The 21,533-nt window shown below is 43.3% G+C and overlaps 1 protein-coding gene across 13 annotated transcripts in view; it reads right to left on the reverse strand.

Annotated features, from left to right (window-relative positions):
• Window positions 1-1,223: 1,223 nt before the first annotated feature.
• Window positions 1,224-21,533, reverse strand: part of LOC146572769 (nuclear factor 1 X-type-like) — a 116,031-nt gene continuing 95,721 nt past the window's right edge. For 5 of the 13 annotated variants that reach the window (XM_085277142.1, XM_085277146.1, XM_085277150.1 and 2 more), the window contains 10 exons: window positions 20,621-20,695; window positions 20,290-20,413; window positions 19,789-19,824; window positions 19,286-19,413; window positions 18,426-18,500; window positions 13,751-13,879; window positions 10,448-10,617; window positions 8,066-8,213; window positions 5,846-5,934; window positions 1,224-2,860 (listed from right to left, as the gene is read on the reverse strand). In XM_085277142.1, the coding sequence (XP_085133268.1) occupies window positions 2,846-2,860; window positions 5,846-5,934; window positions 8,066-8,213; window positions 10,448-10,617; window positions 13,751-13,879; window positions 18,426-18,500; window positions 19,286-19,413; window positions 19,789-19,824; window positions 20,290-20,413; window positions 20,621-20,695 (989 nt within the window). In that variant the 3' untranslated portion in view covers window positions 1,224-2,845. The remainder of the gene's footprint in view (window positions 2,861-5,845; window positions 5,935-8,065; window positions 8,214-10,447; window positions 10,618-13,750; window positions 13,880-18,425; window positions 18,501-19,285; window positions 19,414-19,788; window positions 19,825-20,289; window positions 20,414-20,620; window positions 20,696-21,533) is intronic. The other 8 variants (XM_085277151.1, XM_085277153.1, XM_085277144.1 and 5 more) reach the window with 7 other exon arrangements.

Here is a 21,533-nt window from a genome sequence, read left to right on the forward strand (position 1 = left end):
ATAGGTTTGCTTTATTTCTTCTAAGGGTTGAACCAAAATGCCTTTTGTGTCACAACCTTAAGGAATAGGAACCTCTCCCCCCACTTAATACAAATAGAAGAATACAAATAGAGAGAGGAATAATGCAGTTTCCTAAATGGTCTGTTATTTTTGTTCACTCATTTATAATAGTTCTGAATGTACTTTATAGTGTTAAAGCACCAGTTTTTCATCTGATGATAGAGATTTTTTTTTTCTGAAGTTGTGTACATTTTTTTTTCCTTCAGCCCTCCCACATTTTTATAAACAAATGATTACACATATAACATTAAAAAAGAGACAAAGGAAATAAAAACAAATACCCCCAACTTACAAAGACTAGGATTTCTCGTGGCCCTCTAGTTTAGAGTCCCGGAGCATATGGACTTGAAACAAATACATTTTTTTTTCTCTTTTCTCTTAGCTTTCTTAAAAATCTCTAACAGACAAACACAATGATCTACCCAATGCATTGCACGTGGCTCAATCGACACATATTTTTCAATAATAATACTTTCCATCAAAAAACAAACACTTTTTTTTTTCTTCAAACCTACTGTCGATTTTTGACATGTTCATCTAGGTATTATAATGCTGCGCAGCAGATGGCAATGGCGTGTGTCGTTTAATTCGTATTGGTAACAATATGGTGATGTTACTGAAACAGGTCGTGGGGCGGGGTGGGGGAGGGGGTAGTGAGGGGGGGGGGGGGGTGAGTGTTCAGAAAATAACTAGACTGCCAACAAGCTCGTAGTAAAAGTTACAAAGGAGCATATATCATAAATATATATGTATAAGATCTCTCTCTCTGTTTTTACAAAAAAAAAAGAAAAAAAAGAGTTTGCAGTCCTCTATAAAGATCTGTCCTAGGCCAATGATTTCCACATGCACCAACGCTACCATGCCCATGTAGCTTTAGCTTATATGTGGGAAGAGAACCTGAAGTCAAGTTTATTACTAATTGCATGAAGGGAATACAGAGGCACTTCCATATATTGTTATAGTCTCGATATATGGTTTTAGTACATAGAGCTAATGTTACTAGAGAGGCTGAGAACGAGCCCTCAGCCCTGTTTACTATCCCTGCAAAAACAGAACCAACAGCTAGGCAGTCCAGTTATTTTGTGAGGTCGGCTTTTGTTGGATTGTGTCATGACAAAAAATAATACCAACAGCGATTTCAGTGTGAACATTTACATAGAAAAATATGTCAAATTAAAAATACAAATTTTAAAATGAATGAAAAACCATTAAAAGGCAGTTTGGAGAACCAGTATAAAGGCTTCCCTTTATAAATTGAAACCAGGTTGTTGGTGGTGTTATTTTATATGTGCATCTGTGTGTGTGTAATCCTCTGGGTTTTCTTGTGAATAGACTACGGGACACGGGGTGAAGCAATGCCAGGGTTGCGTGTGATGAGCTGTCGTTACTGTGCTGTCCATACATGAGAAATTTGAGAAACTGCTGTTTCCATTTTGCTGAAATTCGAGCGTGATACTATGTGTTACTGCAAACTAAAGAAAAATGTTATGACATGCAAGAGAAGGTTAAAACAATCCAGCCAGAGACAGAGACAAAACCAAAACCAAATCTGGAAAAAGAAAAAAAATCGCAAGTAAACAACTACAAACAAAATTAAAGCAAATAATATGAAGCCGATGCTGTGTGCGCCTTATTGTAAAAGCAATATCTATGGATTAAAACAAGATGATTTTGTGAGTGGTTTTGTGACCGACTTTACTGGAAAGGTTGGTCTGCATGTGCTGCCTGCAAGCTTGCATGTGTGTGTGCATGTGAGTGCTGTATCTTTCAGGGCCTGATGCTAGCACAGCCCCCATACCTGCAGCCTCGATTCACTTCTCTAATCGCTCATCTGACCATCAGTGTGCAATACTGTTCATCCCTTAAAAAAAATTAATAGTGCATAGGTAAGGGGACGAGAGAGCAAGTGTAGAGTTAGTGTTATGACTATCTGTGTGTTCACCTTCTTGCCTTCGTGCCTCATGGCCGTCGTTTCTCCCATAGCAGGACACCCTGGTACATTGACAGGTAAACAAAGACCAGCCACTTAGTGCATATGTGTCACACCATTGGACTGGATGGTGTCAGCATGATTGGCCAATCCGAAGTGAAAGAGGCTCAGGGCTGAGCAGATGAAACAATGGGGTGAGGGGACACTCAACTACGAGGCTGCAGTTACAGCTTTGCCCCTGACAAGCACCGAGCTCCAGGTGGGACAGGCTGTGTGGGGTGGTGGGTGTCAGGTGGGACCATGTACCTGGAGGAGAGATATGCAGATATGGAGGCGTGCTATTTGGGTGGCAATCTTTACAAGTTGCACATCTGACTTCACCATTTACCACTACTTGTTCTTTTTTGGATCTCCCAGCCAATGCATGGAGTTTCATTGTGGAGACAACAAAATGGAAAAAAACCATTAAAAAAAAAAAGAAAAAAAAGAAACAAATGTATAATTGGTCATTTGTCAGTTTGCCATATTGTGTTTCCTTTCTGACAATTCACGGTGTGTGAGACAGTTTCTCATCTTCTTCTTCCTCCTTGCATTCTGAGTCTGTCCACTCAATCTTGTTGAAGACTCCTGCGCAAAAGGGGACGAATGTTCCTGTTCAAATCGTGTTGAATTGGGAGTCCTCTTGGGGCAGCGTGGGGTTTTTCGGGGTTCTGTAGTAGTACTTTGAATGGTGTTGGCGAGAGAGAAAGACCTTTTAGTGTCAGCAGTTTGTTCTTTTTCAGCGGCGATGTGTTTGTTTTGTCAAATTTCCAATTTTCATGACACAATTTTAGCTGTTGATTCAGAGAGGCCTTGTCAGAGGAACCAGGACTGTAAAGATAAAAAAAAAGAACATAAATGTGTTTAGTTTTTCAACTCCCATCACCACAATTACATTTTGATTAAGCGGCATTAAAAAAAAATTTTTGTATGTGCAGTGTGCAGTGAGGAACACAGAAGAATACCTACCAAGCACATGCACAGAGACATGAAAGAGCATAAAGCGTTATGGACTATGATGACAGAACAGCATTCTACACACAAGTTTTAATCCTTGTATCAATCAACAGTTTATGTTGAGGACATGTGCAACAAAACCTCAGTGCTATTGGTGCCAGTTATTATTATATCATTGATTCCCAACCTTGTGTTCAGGACTCCAACAACATATCACAAAATCAAACTGACAGGAAAAATATAACAAAAACATATTTGTGAAACGTCAAATTGTGAATATTTTTTTAGTTGTCTTTTCTTAATAATAATTTTTCTAAACTATTTATAATTTCTCCTCTTTTATCATTTTCAAATAATTAAATTCTCTCTGACTGAACAGTTTACAACCAGGAGGTATAAAATATACTGATTTGGTTTGAAGGCCTGATGCTGAACGGGAACACCAGGTATTTATCCACTAGGGGGCCACCTATTACCCCTTTTCTCCTTCACTTACAGTACTTAACTGAACTCAGTAACACACGGTGTCACAAAAGTTACTACCTTACCACTTGCTGCTTTTAAGAGGGCTGACTCAAGCTTTTTTACTCATTAAAAACAGTTGTGTTATTACAGAGTTACAAGTTCAACTAGGGCAGCATCTTTTGTGTCAGTCCTAAAGACTTTTCATTAAGCAAACACGGGACTATTGCTGTTCTGTCATGGGCAACCAGTTTACATGTAAGGTGATCGTCCTGATATGCCTCTGCTCTGTGGGCCAGAGTCGGCTCAGGCTACACTGTAAAACTACGGAGGGCAGCTACTCTGGGGATCCAGTTTCTGAGTTTGATAAGACGGCAGAGCGAAGGCTTTGGCACAGACCGAGCTGTTCTGGCTGCCTCTGACATGCCTCGGCCCGGTGAGAGCAGAGACTCACAGCACCTTCGACAGCAAACTCTGTCCCCCCCACCCCACAAAAAAAAAATCAGAAAACCCAGAGAAAGTTTCAAAACCCTTAAACCTCCATCTATTCTCCACCACTCTACCTTACTTTGGTGTTTGAAGATAATTCCTCCTCCTGGCTCCAACTTCCTCTAACCCCCTTCTTTTTTCCCCTCTCTCACTTACTCTGGCTCTCTCAGTGCAATCCTTGGCAGTGGAAAGTGACCCCCCCACTCCCACCCTCACGCCCCCCCCTCTTCAAGTCCAAGTTCAACTGCCTATGACATCATGTCTCGTTGCTGCGGGCAACCAGACAGCCAGGACGTGACTGTGGAGTGCAGCGAGCTTCAACTAACCCCCTCTCTCTTTTTTCCCTCCCATTCTCTCAGTCCCTCTTACTTTTCCATGCTTGCCGCCCCCCCACCGCCCAACTCTCTCTTCCTCCTGCATAGCTAAGGTTTCACCACCAGAGAGCTCCTCAGACCAGCTTTTCTCTACTTATTGCTCTGACGGCAGTGGGAAGACACTCTCTCCTTCTGTCTTGGCTAGTTGGCTAGCAGGCACCAAGGCGGGCTGGCAGGACTATCGTCTGAACCTCGCCATATGCCAGAGAACAGCAGGATAGGCAGAGACCTCTGTTACTCACTCTGGCTGACACTGTTGCTGACCTACTAGGCTCAGTAACTGGGAGCATTTGCCCAGGTTCTCGCTGTGCTTGCTGTAAACCCGGCAGAAATGTTCAAAGTGGACATTTTTCAATAATGTTTGATAAGCAATTGCTGGAGATAATAAGCATTTTGAACAGATGTAAGCTGTTGTAAAAGCCCTGTTGTTTTTAGGAGGGAAAATGAGGGGCAAGAGATTTGGCACAGAGTTGAAGTGTATGTGCATATGCGCTAACACACATTTGGATGGTGTTTGAATCTCCCCTCGGTGCCAGAGCTACATCTGTAGGAGAGTGGTGCAGGTGGGGAGCTTGAAACTAGTAAAGGGAGCAGCAGGAGGAGCGAGAGGGAGAGAAAGAGAGAGAGGGTGGGCTGCTGATGCACAGGGGAGTGAAGGGGGGGGGGGGGGGGGTTAAGCAGAGCTGTGCCGAGGAGGAATGCAGATTGTTTCCATGTGTGGGGAGGACAGGACAGCCGAGTTGGCTGCAGGCAGGTGCGGTTAGCCCCTAATGAGAAAAGTTGTGTTGGTGATGGAGTAGGCCCAAGACACTACAGCCCAGTGGCAGAGCACAGCCAAAGCTAAAAAACCACAATGTAGTGCACTACTGGCCTCACACGCTGCACTAATGCACACTGTGGGGCCTTGCAGAGATAAATCAACACTGCTGGAGCTGAAACTAACTGGCACTGCTTACAGTCACTGTGGGGAAGCTACTGTGGTATCAGCACTGTAAACCAATACTGAAACTAAAGGCCTTGATACATGGGCAACACTTTATTAAAATGTAGCTGAGCAAATGGGCAAACAGTTGATGGACAATATCTGTTAAACGTTGAAAGCTTATAAAACGTTTATAAACTAAGCTTGAATCCATGTCCGTGACAGCTGAACAACCCGATAAAAACGGTACGATACTCACGCTAAACTACTGACCCCGAGTAGAGACGGTGTGAGGAAAAAGGTATGATTGGCTTTCCGCAATACTTATATCATTTATGCTGCTGGGGTCGTGTGCTGAATAACTGATCGTAGCATGTTTTCGGTGCACAGCCATTGTCTGAGTATTGCCTCTGTATCACGGCCTTCACCCTGAATGTCATGCTTGTCCATTTAAACCATGGAAAGTTGTATGTGTGCACAGGACTGTGCAGCGTTAGGCTTGCAGCGGGTGGTGAGGGAAAAGGAAGAAAAAGACATAAAACAGAGGGGGAGGAGGAGGAGGGAGAGGTGGATATGTGGATGTTAATTAAATGAGGGAGGTTGGCGGGGTACCTGGGTCTGCTGGGGGATATTCAGAAAGTTGTCCCGTGTTCCGATGCCGACAAACCGGTTGGGAGCTGTGGAGCCTGGCGTGGAGTATGCTATAAACAGAGAGATACAAGTGTGTACATGCTTTTACACACACACATACACACTCAAATTTCTATATATTTAATCTACACTACTATAAACCTGCTTAGGCTCTTGCAGTATATCTGTCAAATAAACTGGTGGGAAAGGGTCAGGGATACTGATTCTGTATTAGTCACATGGGTGATTTGTTCATGCTGTGGACAGGTTCACTGTTATTCAACCTAACCATTTAATCTGTGGTTAAGAAGGGGGCATAATGTAATGATTAGTGCTAACATGGAGAAGCCTTCTGTTAGCCACAGACGCTCCTCAGCAGCCCCTGGCCTCAATAACAAGCCACAGTGATCACAGAGAACCACGAATGATTCACTGTAGACTTGATAAAAAGTTGGTCTATGGAGGAACTGTACTCATCATCACTGCTCCTTTTGCATTTAACAGGTTCACAGGAGCATCTTGCCTACACAGTGACACCACTAAAGAATGCCACAGGATCAAATTTAGGGCAGTTGTGCTCACTGGACTCCAACATGAAGGCTGAGTAAAATCTTTACTGTGCATGGCTTGAGTGAGTTGAGGGGATGGGAATGTGTAGGGGTGACAGCGACAGGGCTGGAAACTGATGCATGACTGAGGGTGAGAGTGTACCGTGTGTGTGTGTGTGTGTGTGTGTGCGTATGAGTTTCATGGCTGTAATTAAGATATCTTGAGAATTAAAGACAAAATTAGAGGGGAAAGAAAAAAATACACTGATAACAGTCACTGGGATGAGAAAAGAGACGGAAAGTACGATATTTATTTATATAGATTTTCATATAAATAAATAAGAGTGACATGTTAATCTGTGAGAGCTGGAAGGAGGGAGGGGAGAAAGACTTGATAGGACAGGAAGAGGAGAAAGAGTTCAAACAAAAAGAGGAGAAGGTGCCCCGTTGCTCCATCCAGTGCCCCCTCTTGGTGTGCCTCTCCCATGGCCCGACTCTCGTACTGCACCTGTCTGGGTGGAACCAACCAAAGCCTCACCACTCTCTGCCGACACTCCTTTCTCCCACTCCCCCGGTATAGCACTAATTAGATAAGTTTGATTAGATTTCATCATTCATGTTTAGAGAGATGGGTTGTTGTTCTTGTTATACTGTGATTTTCATGTTTTTTGTTGTTCTCAATTTTTAATTGTTGTGAGATTTGTGTGAAGGTGGCAAGGGGATTGGGTGGGTAAAGTGGGGCATGATGTTTTTTGGAGTCCACGCCAACTGCCCTAATTTTGTTCCCTTAAAAAGAAAAAAAGAAAGAAAGGAAAAAGAAACAAAGAAAGGAGGGTGTGATATCAAATAAAGTAGAAAGCAAAAAACGAAATGAGAGAAGGGGGTAGATTGTATTGCTGCTGTCACAGACAGACATGCAAAGTCTGCATTGATCAAAGGCTTGCAGCTACAGAGGCAACGTGCACAGGGCCCTGCTCTGCTCTGCTCTTCCAAACTACAAAACACATGAAAAAGAAGGGAGAGAAACTACACTGCCTCTTGTGGTGCTAGCAGGAAACCCAACACCAGAGAAAGAAAAATAGAGAAAAAAGACTTCAGGATAGGGAAAAGTAGGAGGTTAAGGTGGTTTGCAAAGACATGAAGAGAGAAAAGGAGACTGAATTTCAGAGGAAGACAGAGAAAGCAATACAAAGGAACCTGACAAGGGATCTCTGGTTTGGCAAAGGCGTGGCTTCTGCCTTCTCAAAATCGGTTCTTGCTGGTTCTGTACAGCAGAGTATATTGGCAGTCAAAAAGATGATAGGAGAAACAGGACTGAAGCTCTCGGGGCTGCTGAGTGTTTGAGTAGATTCCATCTTACTATGTGGAAACTATACCAGTAGCCATTGTAGGAGCCCCAAACCTGTGCATTTCCAGGAGTTAAACCAGAAGCTTACACTGCACATGAATACTGGGACTTCTATGATGGTTACGTCTTTTCTAGCCTAAAAAACTTCATCTGGTATTGGGATACATAAAATTTGCTGCCAGGTAGGGGCTAACAAACCTATGAGGGCCTAAAATTGGTTCGGACTGGTTTCTAAAAAAAGGCTGTGGGGAATATGGGGTATTAATAGTGGTCTGTGGGGAGGAGTGGGAGTGGGGAGTGACTTACACGGAGATGCGGGTGAGCTGAGTCCGCCGTCAGTCGGCGTGCTGATGGTTTTAGAGTCGGGCATGGGGAGGGGCACAGGGCGAGCCACCGGGGGTGGCGGGGGCAGCAGGAAGGAGCCCGGCATTTTGCTCTGGCCACCTCCATTAGGCTGCAGATGGACCATACAGACAGGGTGAGCAGGACACACCCCGAGAATATACAGTATATAGGAAGCCAGACACACACGTACAACACAAAGTCACACAGACAGAGCCCCATTTAAATACTGGAGACTCATATACAGACAAAACCATACAGAATCCAAACAGACAGACTAAAACACACCCATACTTGCACACAGGGTTGAGGGAGACTCACATAGCTTTAAGACAAAACAAAAAAATATTGCCGTCTGGTCAAAAGTAGTGAAAAAAATAAGATGTGGAAAAGTGATGAACATCGTCACACACAGGGGGAGAAGAAAAACTGAGTTTTCCATGAGGGACAGTGAGGGATTGTTAAGGGAAGTCGTTGCGGCGCAAGAAGGAGAAAATCAGCAATGTGTACAAGATGTCTTGGTGCTTGCGTGCCTGTCCATCATGTAGTGCAGATGCAATAAAAAAAGATGTTACTGTTTCTTTAGAGTGTGAAGTAACGTGAACAAAGGATAATAGGTCATGAAAAAGGGCTTGAGGAAGTTAATATAAAAAGCCAAGTTTGCAGTAGAGGTTTACAGTAGTACCTTATTTAATGTGTCAGAATAGTTCAGAAATACCTCTGAAAGACCAGCTGTATGCTCTGTTTTGCTGATTGTATCTGTAGCTTTCAGCACAGTGAGTATGGGATTGTTATTGGGGAGCTCATCTGGGTATCACCCTTTACTAAAGTTTCACCTAATTAGACCCACGGCACTTTAAAAAGGCTCAGCTGTGTCCCCAAAAATCCCCCCTTCAGCTTCTGCAATGAGTTTCTTCTCCATCTACAGCTGCACACTAGCTCCCACAGCTTGGTGTGTTTCAGTAATCATCTTTTAAATCCTTCTGCAGTGTGACTTTTTTTTTTTTAGCATTTTACTCTCATATACAAAAATGCTAAATAGATAACTACTTTTCAATTATCTATTATTATCTATTATATTATTATCTATTAACTATCTGCCACAACATTAAAACCACGGGCCTAGTACCGTCTACGTCCCACTCGTGCCAGCAAAATAGCAAATCCAGATCTAGACCTCAGAAACTGTTCTGTGTATTAAGGGAGCTGAAAGCTGTAAGTCCTGTAAGTTAAAAAGTGGAGCCTCCATGGATCAAACTAGTTTTTACATCCCACATAGACTGAATTGAGATCTGAGGAGTTTGGAGGTGAAGTCAGCACACTGAACTCTTTGTCATATTTGTCAAACCATTTCTGAACAATATTCATAGACGTCATCCACACGATCCAAGATGTCCCAGCAGACCGCCACACTGCCTCCACCAACTTGCCTTATTCCTGTCGTGCATTGTCAAGAGACTGACACACATCTGGCCACCTTCTTCCATGGTCTAGCTCTGAAGCTCACATATATCCCAACATTTATATACCAGGTCCATTGTAATCCAATAATAAATAATATTCAGTTCACCTTTCACCGGTTTACATATTGTGGCTCGTTGGTGTATATTACTCGGTCTCAACGGCACACATTATGCCAAGAAAATTATCGTGGCATACTGCGAAGGGGCATTTACCTCTAGAGAGAGTTTTGGAGAGTAAAGGAATGTCACAAAGGATGACAGTCAATAAATCACTACTGGAGCACAGATGTAGTCTTTAAATATCTACTTCTGGTTTCTTCCAAGGATACTCTCCAAACAAAATTAATCTTGATCTGTCTACAAATCTGGTCTCGCCAAAGCTTTCAGCCTTGCTTCTCTAAAGTAAACGTTTAACCCAGTGCATACCTACAATATGGCCGGCCACGCTACAAAGGCTTCTGTTCCTGACAGACCCCTCCCCATCTGAACATTTCAGACGGGCATAATCTTCCAATTCTGGGAGAAGGCATGGCATTATATTATATTGAGCCTGTGATGAAAATGTGCTCTGGCGTCTTCCCCCATAATTTCCTCCAGCTGAGTTTTTTCTGATTAAGCACATCTGGCCCCCTCCTCCTGTTGATTTGCCCTGCGACCATCCCTGGTGGAGCCGTTTCACTTCATAAAGATTGTTCTGTATGCAGGTTTTGGCTTACTGCACCTTCTGTGTATTTACTTGTTTGCACTACATCCTCTTCAGTAACTTCCATTAATAAATACACCAGTTTTAATAATATTTCATAGTAGTTTGTTTTCCAAACTAATGTAGCACACCATCCTTCAGGCACTGCTCCTCCTTTTGCAGGATCCATAGAAAACTTACCTGTGCGCTGGGCTGGCCTGTGCCGTCGGTGCAGACAAACTGCACAAACTCCTTAAGCGGGTCCTGGTGGTGATGGTAGCGTATGGTGGGGTGGGTGAAGTACGGGCTGGACTGCTGGATGATAGAGGAGGAAGGGAAGTGCAGGGCTGAGGCTGAGGCACGGGGACTCCCTGAGAAGAAAAGTAGATAGGAGAGAGGAAAGGAAAGGGGAGGAGGAAGAGAAACATAAAAAGAAGAGAGACCGAAAGTGGAAAACAAATGCAGTGAGCTTAAGGTCATTCTGTTGTATTTCTACACAAATACAGCACACTATGATAGAGAGTACATGAACATGCACACCTACGACACCTATGCTAACATGAACATGCATATATTTTAACTAAGCGCTAAGACAGCTGGCATCAATGCCCAAGTTGTCATTTAGGCCCCATTATTGTCCTAACGCAGAAAATAGCTGTGACACTCTTGTGGTTGACTGACTGAAGCTGTTTCTGCTTACAAATGACTGGCATTATCCCTGGCTATTGAGCAACATCTGGTCCCATTCATTTTATAAATCATCCCACTAGATTTCTCTGTACCTCTGGTAAGCCTGGCATCACAACACATGCACACACACAGTTTCACAGCCACATAAACGCTAGTGTGTTACAGTATTTTCTGCCTTCTGCTCCCTCTTCATTTCTCTCTCTCACCCACACACACACACACACACACACACACACACAGACACACACACACACACACACACAAACTGCTCGGGTATGACAGAGTCACACTCACACACGGACACACACACTGGGTTTTTCCACTTTTGTTTTATTGCTTGTCAGTGATGTGTAATCAATCAGCAGCGTATCCTTGCTGTGCGGTTCTGCCCAGTAGTTTGAAGCTTGAGAGAGAATCTCCCCTCTGCTCCCAACCGACCACAAAACACCTCCCAGAGACATTAGTCAGCCAGCCAGCCAACCACACACACACACATTCACAATCTAGGCTCCACTGTCTGTCCTGTCTGCTGTGATTCTATGGCTTTGGCAATTTGGCACACCAAACTAAAGAGGCAAGCTGCTAGGTGAGGGGAGTCTGGCGTACAAGCATCTGTGATTATGTCTGTCACCTACTATCTCTTGTGGATACTGTACTCACAAAGTGAAGTTCAAAGTTTCCATGTTTGGTGAAACTGATGTTCAAGCCTTTTTGTGTCAGCACCGTGCCTGTGGGTTCTCTTTTGTGTGTGTGTGTTTCCATGTCAGTATGTGTAGTTTTGTAGTGTATGCATATGAATGGGTTGCCGTGTCTGGCGCAGCTTGCGTGTGTCTTTTTACATACAGTATATTGTTGTGTGTCTGTGTGTAATCGCTGCCACAATGGCCGACACTCCAGACTAATATAATCAGGCAACAGTTAATCTGGCAGCTCTCCATGTGAGTCTGGAGCCAAAAACAGGACGTAAACCATCTCGCTCGTACCCCTGAGCAGCCACACTCGCTAGACCTATACACCAAGAGTTAACAGCTTCAACCCATCCAAGGCAAACCATGGTTGATAACTGCTTTCCCCCCCATTCCTTTCTAGCCCCATCTCTCTTTTCATCCCCCTCTCCTTCCCTCCCTCCCGACATCCTCCAGTCTCTTTATAGAACCAAGGCCTCCGAGGGACATTCCATTTGGATGGCAGCCATTTTAGCACAGAGAGTCCTCCACAAGAGTGTAAATGTACACACACGCGCTTGTGTGCATCAGTGTGTACGTGCACAAACGCACCACGACACAATCTCTCTACGCCGCCTCATTACAGCCTCTCTATTACATGAAAACCTTTCGCCAACTGTCTAACACACAAACACACACAGACATACATACACGCAGTTTGGAGAGTGCATGAAGTTAGTTGAGAAACAAAGAAAGCTGAGCTAGTCCCTGACACCTCGTGCGCAAAACAGGAGGAAATTTTAGAAATCAATTCAAAATTCAATCTGGTGTTTTGGATTCTTTAGATGCTATGAGACTGCTCTGAGCAGATAAACAACTTGGCTTAATGCTGCCAGATCCAGTCAGGACTATATTATCTAAATATACTTTGGGGAGCTCCGCAAGTAAAATTCAATACGTTTCAACATGGAGGGCAATGAGTCCAAATGACCTTTACATGGCAGGTCTGGTTTGGCAGCGGACCAATCCATCCCTTTGAGAGACAAATGGAATGAGAGGGAGCGACAGGGAGAGGAGGACATATTTATTCTTTTGAAAAGTGAGACCAGTCTGCGGGGACTTGTTGGCAAACTTGAGATCCTGGAGACTTCGGGAATTCTCTGACTCGAGATGAACAAACCATGTCGGTTACCCTATAGGACTGAAAAGCTCTTACGAGGACAACTTCCCCTTAGCGCCTTTATTAAAACAAGACCTTGGAAACACTGGAGGTTACTTTGAGAATTTTACCCGCTACACTGTACACCTGTGCAACTACATGGGTTCAAACACTTTATCAGTTCCCTTGCTGGCTTCTAAGTTGTTATGAATCTCTTTAATCTGCATTTGCGCCTGAGAACTAACAAACATATCTTTTAAAGAACAAAAATACAACCTCAGTGTAAGTCTAAATGTAAAAAGAAGGAAAACCAAACAAAGAAGCACTGGCTGGCTCTAATGTGCACTATAGCAAAGGCAGCGTCACTACAGATACTGGTTCTTTGCTGTCTTTGGCTTTTTTAATAAATTCAAAAATATATATTTTCACTTTCACTTGATTGATTGCTCCATATGGTGGTAAGTTTACATATCCAGTCAAGGTCATTATTTCAGAGTGAACAGCTTTGTCAGTTTAAATGCAAGGCTTCTACAATCGTTACGACAAAATGCATGAAGCAGTAAGATGAGAGGCAAATCAGTCACAAATGCATGGATGCAGCACTGGTACCATGCGATGGTAATATTATAAACACAGGCACAAAGATGGTGGTAAAAATGGATGGATGGAGAGAGGCTGAAAGAGAGAGAGAGGAATTTATGCCAAGCCGTGATGATAGCAGTAACACTGAACAGGTGAAACTCTGCAGGAATATTGCTTCTCAGCAGTTGCAACTGTAAGACTGGAAAGTTTTGTTTGCTTTCTCAGCAAGTACGTTTTGGATTTTTATTTTCAGGCACATGATAGCTGAATTTATTTTGTCTCCGGACGAGTTTGGGGGGAGTAAATACTGCAATCTAGGATTTGACACTCCCTTTCCTTCTCTCTCTTTTTCAGATTTAAAGGGGGAGGGGAAAGGTTGAGTTGTTGGGGTCATGGCAGGGCTCTCACCTGGTCTCACTCCTGCCAGCACAGGCAGCGGGTGGTGTGTGAACGCCATGCGGGGAGACCTCGTCTGGGAAGTCAGGGCGTTGAAATCAAACTTCCCCGGCTTCTTAAGTGAACCAGGCGAGGACAGTCCTGGCGAAAAAAAATGGGATCAACAAAAAAAAAAAAAAAAAAAAAAAGTGGGGGTAAGAGGGAGGAAAAGAGAGAGGTTGTTTTAATCAACAAAATGTTGCTTATTTGACTGGCTACACTAAAAAAAAAATCAGTTTGATTCCTATTGAAGGGGACTTGAACAGTGACGACTTTCTTATTAGATTGTTAAATTTTCTCATTGGTTGATGGCAGTGCATTGTCGTCCCCCTGTCCTTTCTGGCTGTAGGCCATTGACTCGCTTGAATGAGTCTGTCAGAGGACTGCAACCACAAAACATAAAGATACTCAAAAGACCAGAAGATTTTTCCCTTTTTTTCCTAATCCTATTCTGTAATTATTAATTCAGAGACACACTTCAGGATTCCCAACTACCAGCTTTGGCCTGAGTAATATTTCATAACCTAAGTGCGTGTCTTCAAAGGAAAAAGGGAGAAAAATACCTAAACCCAAACTGAATCTGGGCTTTTTGTTTTAGTGCCAAAAAACATCTGTAGCTATAATAATCTCTTCTGTGCCAATGTATGTTTTTCTGTCTCATCTCTTTCTGTTTCTCTCTCTCTTTCAGGTGCCAACTGTAGCGTTTTTGTGTACGAGCACGGCCACCATACAGCCAGAGTCAGCTAGCTGTGGTCTGGCTTCAGCAAAGCTCACAGGCTGGCTGCACGAGAAGACAGCTTCATTCAGAAATAGCACACACTGTACAGTATGGACACGGCAGCTGCTGAGTGCGAAAGACAAGCAGACGGACAGAGAGGGGAGACAGAGGGAGAGGAGAGGGAGAACGAGAGAGGCGAGAAGAACGTGGGAGACATGAAAATATGTGAGGGAGCAAGGGAGCAAGAGAGCAAAGCGGAACCTGTGAAAAATGCAGAAGCGTCTTTTTCTTTATTGCATTGCTCTGACAACACGTATGAAATTGGAATGTCATAAGATGTTTAGTATGGTTATTATCTCTCGCGAGCACACACTCACACCCGTCTCAACACACTTGAAAGGCCGCCTTATTTAACTGCTGAAACAATAGACTAATTTCTTCTTCTCTAAGTTTTCTTCTAATCTTCCTAACAAGTGAGTGGTGCAACACTGTTCTCTTTTTAAACTTTTTTAGACTGTTGTTTTGTAGTCTATTTCTGTGGCCCCTCCGCATCAAACAAGGCATTAAATATGATTCCTCCTCAGTTCTCCAGCTGGAGACGTGTGAAAGTCTATGGGAGTGTGGGGGCGTGCAAAACCTTCCCTCCCTGTGTGAAAGAGTTAAGTCTCAAGCAGGTGGGAGTGAATATGTGTGAACCATTTATGTCTTTAGCAGACATATAACCCCCCACCCAAATGTAGCGGGAGTCTGGGGGCGTATTGTACTGTCAGACAGATTCCAAGCATGAAAACAACCCCGATCCCACTTCTGACACCAGCAGTTAGCAGTGATTGCTATGACACTGTCACACTGGTGGGAGAAAGGTGGAAATAAGAGCAGACTGCTGAGACTGAAAGACAGAAAGGCACCGGAGGGGAAAGCTAGGAAAAGCTGAGATTTAGAGGAAAGTGTAAAAACCAGAACCATGTGGATTATACAATTATATTTTCAGAGAAGCAATCTTGTAGGTTTTCATTTAAGAAGTAAAAAAATGAATCCAAATTATAGAAATGAAAGCCAGGATCCACAGAGAGGATCAGATGAAGACTGACATCTGTATATATAGGAAGTTATAGCAGTGTCGTAAACAGCAAGGGACTGGAAAGACAATATTTTATTACTTCAGAGGCTATGCAATGGTCTGATCTGGCACGTGTGCATGTGTGCGTGTGTGTGTGTGTGTGTGTGTGTGTGTGTGTGTGTGTGTGTGTGTGCCACAACTGCACTGTTTCCTCTTCTGGCAAGCCTTAGTATTTCACTGGCAACCAATCAAGCGTTCCCATGATGACCCTTCTGTCTCTTTGCACTAACAGGCCTGCCACCAGATGCGCCTCTGAAGAACACACAGACGCAAACACACACATATTCATGCACTCACACACAGTTGGAAAAGACAGGAGATAGTGATTTAAAGAAGTAAAGGAAAGTTGGGGAATTCTCCTCTCTCCAGTGATTTAAGACGCATATGTCCAAAACCTAAGTTCAGCCGTATCCCTCCAAGGGCTTGTAACACTTAACTCAAAGAACCAAGCAAAGCTCCCACCACCACAAGTCTCTGGTGTCTTAGGAAAAATTTGCGATCATTTGGAACTAATATGAAATCGTGGTTGTTTCGATCGCTTCCACTAACCTCCCCCAACCCTCTATGCCCCTGTGGAGCAGATGTCTCCAGCATCCTCATGGATCCCAAGGCTACACATACATTGAAACACCATCTGGGACCAAGCTTCAGCTGTGCAAGTGTGTGTGCGTGCGCATGTGTGTCTAACTGATATCTGTATGTAGCTGTGTTTGTGTGATCTATTTGAATCTGTCTTCATACATCTCTGGGTGCCTTTGATTGTGTGGGCTCTGTTGGTTATAGTGGAAGTCAAGAAGAGTAAATGGTGCTATGGACAGGCTGCGAGGTGCACCTGTGGGGTTCCTTTGTTTGTTTGTGTGTGTGTGTGTGTGTGTGTGTGTGTGTGTGTGCCTGCTTGTTTGCATTCCCCCACCTGAACAGGAAATCCCAATGGCAGGTGGAATATTTTATTAAATAGACACAGACTACCAAATATCACACATTCTCCCCTTCGTGCTTCTTGTGCTAGCCACGATTTAAAATGATTACCAAATCCACAAAAAAAAGCCCGTCAATTACAAAAGCTTTTGGCTTTTCAATTTTTCGCCTGGATTTTGTAAATTAATTGGGGAAACGGTCCAGATTTGCATGCAACTCTACACACTTATTTGCCAAACTCATTAGAAAGTGTACACGGCTGTTTGCTGCACTGGATAGTAAGGGTGTCGCTATACACACACACACACATAGACACACAGAGGAAGTGAGAGCAAGTGAGAGAGGAAAAAGCTGGGAGGTAAGGCTCTGGTGCGCTAAGGCGTGCAGGAACCTCTGCTGTGGCTCTGATGAGCAGCCTCTTAATTACATTTACAGCTAAGTAGAGCAGGAGCAGGAGAGCAGACGCTGAGGCTCGAGTGAGAGTAGTCTGGGGCAAAACCTAACCAAGGCTCTTGGCTTCTCTAGTTCACACCGTGATAACCCCTGTCTCTCATTAGCTCTCACCATTTGAGTACCAAAGTCATCTTCTCTCCTCTCTTCTGTTTTGCACCACCCACTTTTCCTTTTACACTTGCCTAATTTCTGGTTCTCTTGCCGCCTTTTCTCCTCTGACATGTTTTCCCTCCCCAGGGCTATTCCTGCTGTACACATTTTCAATTAGACAGAAGGGACGCAGGGAAGAAGGGCTGAAGGGAGAACTAGGGAGCAAGAGGAAGGGTTTTACACCTCTGATCCACAGAAGAGTCCTAATGAGGGATTTGAGGCAAGGGAGGGATGGAGCAACAGAGAGATGGAGGCAAGGCAGACACCTGAACACCTGCAGGGGTGGGGAGTATGATAAGCGCGTGTATTTAAATGTGTGAACGTCTGCATGTGAGGGGGGTTGTAAGTGTGCGAGTCCCAGTATGGGGTGGTCGTCTATGTACATTGCGCTTGTGTGTGGGTGTTTATGCATATGAGTGAGTCACTGTGCAAGTGTGTGAGTGCCAGAGTGGGTGCAGCCACTGAATATGCCTGCTGGTGTTGTCAGTGTAAGTCTGGTGAAATCTGGTGAAATCGGTTAGTTAAATGAAGCTATTGTGCACATTTCCAGCTCCATGTGTATTATCCTGGACTCTACTAGGGTGGCTTTGCATGATTTACAGTTCAAAATAATGCTTTTTTATCTTATACTCACCCTCATTTCATCCACTGACTAAAATAAAACAATTTAGCTCCCTACCACCTCCAATTAAGCCAAACCTCTTCCAACTGGCTTTGTCAGTTTAAATATGCTCAAAGCTGAGCATATTAGGGATATCTACTCTCACAAAAAATGAGCTAAGGGGAAGAAAAAAATTGTCTAAAACAGAACAGTTGGCTCTTTTGGCTCACATGGATTATTTGCACACAGACTGATCAAATTATATGGAACTTTTCCCATGTTTATTATGACCCTCCACCACAGTAACACTATATAAATATGACAGAAAACTGGATATTCCCTTACAGTCCTGGCACTTTACACCACAAAAAATGAAACTTTCATCAGCATCATTGACATCAGTTAGTAAACAGCTAAACACAAATGAAAGTTTTACACACTTTTAGCATGCTATAGTTGTCCTCCCCACATTTATGCAACACACAAACACACATAATGTGTGTCTATCTATCTATCTATCTATCTATCTATCTATCTATCTATCTATCTATATTTTATACACACACACACACACACACACACACACACACACACACACACACTTATACATACACACAGAGGAATGACTGAGCTACATAAAAGCTGATAAATAGTAAATAAATATGAGTGTAATCAATGTTGTTCTAACCATGGTAAGGAAACTGCACGCCATCGTTTTCATGTTTTATCTTCCTCTCCTGCACACTCGCCAAATGGTGCTGCACTGAAAGTGAAGAAGGGTATTGTTAACAATGAGATAGGGGATATATAGACAGGAGAGAGAGAGAGAGTTAAGTGTGAGCATTTGTGTATGATGGAGGTTGTGAATCACTTATTGACAACAGATCAGGTAAACTGTATGCATGATAGTGGCGTTAAGGTGAGGGTGAGAACATATGAATGCTTGAAGAAAAGTGACCAAGAAAGGGGTTCAGGTATTGAGGAGGTAGAATAAAGAGCAAAATGTCCGGAGCTAAATGACACAAGTATTACTACCAAAACAATGGAGACACTAAACTAAAATATTTGGTGCATTTAGCATTGTCATTTTTATTATTCATCTCTCTTTTATTAAGGCATGTATTTGCATTTCTGTCATATGCGAGACATGTGACTTTAAACATTTTCTGTTTCAAGGTTACATATTTTATATTCACGTGTTTGAGTATATGGTTTCACACCAAACTTTTAAATACAAACAGATCCTAGTCAAACACAGCTATTGTTTTCAATAATATATTAACTAAGCATGAGCAAATTAACTACTGTGTGTATCTGTAAGTAGAGTGATCAGACTGTGCCACAGAGCCTTAAGAAAGGTGAGTGGAGGTGTATGAGTGGTCTCCAGGGCTGAGTACATCACCACAGTGACAGCAACAGATTGCGGTAGGGAGAAGTGACAAAGTCAGATGGAGGGATCAGTTTGGACTTGGGGGTGCAAATCAGGCAGAAAGTGCAAAAGCTTCATGATGCTTCAAGGGATAGGTGTGGGGTGGGGTAGGAGGGTACCTGATTCCATGTCATTAGGCCACGCACTGGACTGGGAGGAGCTGGCAGCAGGCGAACGCCCAGGGTAGAAAACATCATCTGTGGGGCTCTCCAGCTCGCTATCATCTAAGGACTTCCGCTTAGTGGAGCTGCAGACACGAGAGGATATTTGGTGGTTGGAGTAAAAGTGGAAGGGATAAATGGAGAGAGTGAGAGCAGGTAGGATTTTTTTTAATAAAAATATATGATGGGAAGGACAACACCTAGCAGAAGTAAGAACTTTTCATATAAACAGACTTTTTTTTTTGCATTTTAGGGGAAACAAAATCACAAAGTCTTGGAGCAGACAAAGCACAATGAATGTCAAAACTGTGAATGGAAAAGGAAGAAAGAGAAGGCAAAGTCAGAAAGTAGAGGCAGTCACACACGACTTTCTGAAAGTGTTTGTGCGTGCTTTCCTGTGCATGTGTCTCGCCAAGTTGTATCTTTTATATTTTTTAGATGAAGCTCAGGTTTATAACTACCTCCTTGGAAGGTTTGCGTACAACTCCACCTCAGACCTAAAGTGACAGCAGATGACAGAGGTAAGAAGATAGAAAGAAAAGGTTAAGAAAGACCCAGAGAGTAAAAAGCAGAAAGAGACATCACACATTCATAAAGACAAGAGCAGCTAGCTGAGAGACATACACATATATAAAGAGAATCCAAGACTGGGACTGGACTCGTAGTGCATAGCTGCACACCACTCATAACAAGAAACTTCAATGAGATGGTGTACTGTAGCCATCTTTGTGATAACAAGCAATATACGGTTGGTAAATATTACAGTACTGTGATTTCACACTTCCCTCAAGTTTGCCCTTGGCATCACTAACCAAGGCAGAACTGCTAAAGCCACATGGTGGTTTCACCCACTAGATGGTCTACTTATGGTAGACAGCCGTACCTCTCCATGATGTTTCCTGTGCAACGTATACTGTACGTCTGCACAACCTTCACTACTCATGTCTGTGGGGAGTATTTACCTGGTAGAAGGAGGGGAGGTGAGAGAGCGCCGCCCCAGAGCCACCTGGTTAATGTTGTAGTAACTGGGGCTGCTGTCCAGGTCAGCCAGTGAGAAGTTAGGACCCGACGCTGTGGCTACGGGAGCTGACAAGGAGACAAATATAAAGGGAATGTGGGGAGAAAAGAAAAGGGAAGCGAGAAATATGCCAGCATGAGATAAGAGGATATGCTCAAAATGCTATGCTGCATTGTTGCAGTAGATTTTTTTTCAATGAGGAAACAAATGCATTGTATTGTAATTACTCATGTGCAGGCATTTTGCCTGTGTCGTGATCTGGTTTTTCTACTTACTCTGAGACACTCTGACCAGCTCTGCCACATTCCACACTCCTGAGGTGACAAAACAGTCCTGGAAACTCAGGTGGCCTGTACAGACGAGGAAATAATCAAGCTTTTACAAATACACGCAAAAGCTTTGGGAAAACCCACCTCCCCACACAAAAACACAAAAAATGTTAAACTGAAACTCAGGAGACTCCATCTCTAACTCTGTTTGCTGAGCAACATCTATGGGAATACGCAATTGAATTACACTGTATGGACTAAAGTATGGGCCCACACCATCGGGGAAAACACCCGAATTCATAGATTAAAGTGTGTAATTTATGAATTCGGGTGTTTTCATTCCCAGCATCTCAGATGTTTAAAATAAAGCACATAGAAATGAAGAACAACGCAATAAAGCACAAAGAACAGGTCATCCTTAGGAGCTCACTGAATATAATCCTGGTACTGTAATAGGATGCTGCTGTTTCAACAGGTCAGTTTGTAAAACGTCCCTCCTGTTAAGTCTGCAATTTCATGTTTATACCTAACATTCAAACTATTCTGCTGCATCAGGACCCTGAAAACGCTGCTGAGCCAGGTAAAAGTTTGAAAACTGTGGTTTTTAGTTTGGAAATTGATTTTGGGAACCTGTGATGTCACGGATTCAATACACCTGTGTTCGATGCCTGATTAGCCTGATGACTTTTCATGTTACAGCCACATGACCAGTTTCTGCAAATCATCCTTGAGTACCAATGGCGAATTCATCTAAAATCATTCAGCAGCTGGTAGCAGCTTTTGTGCAGTTGAATTCTGCCTTTTATCATGCTACTCATCGTCAGTGTATGTGAACAGTCATGTCTTATGCATTTTCAGGTGTTCGGTTTTAAAGCAAAACTAATTAGTGTGGATGAAGCTTGATGAGCTCGGTGAAATT

Source organism: Mchenga conophoros, linkage group LG6 (genome assembly GCF_057382185.1).
Source record: "Mchenga conophoros isolate Kocher_MC1m ecotype Shallow Benthic linkage group LG6, M_conophoros_male_GT1.1, whole genome shotgun sequence".
NCBI classification, from domain to species: domain Eukaryota; kingdom Metazoa; phylum Chordata; class Actinopteri; order Cichliformes; family Cichlidae; genus Mchenga; species Mchenga conophoros.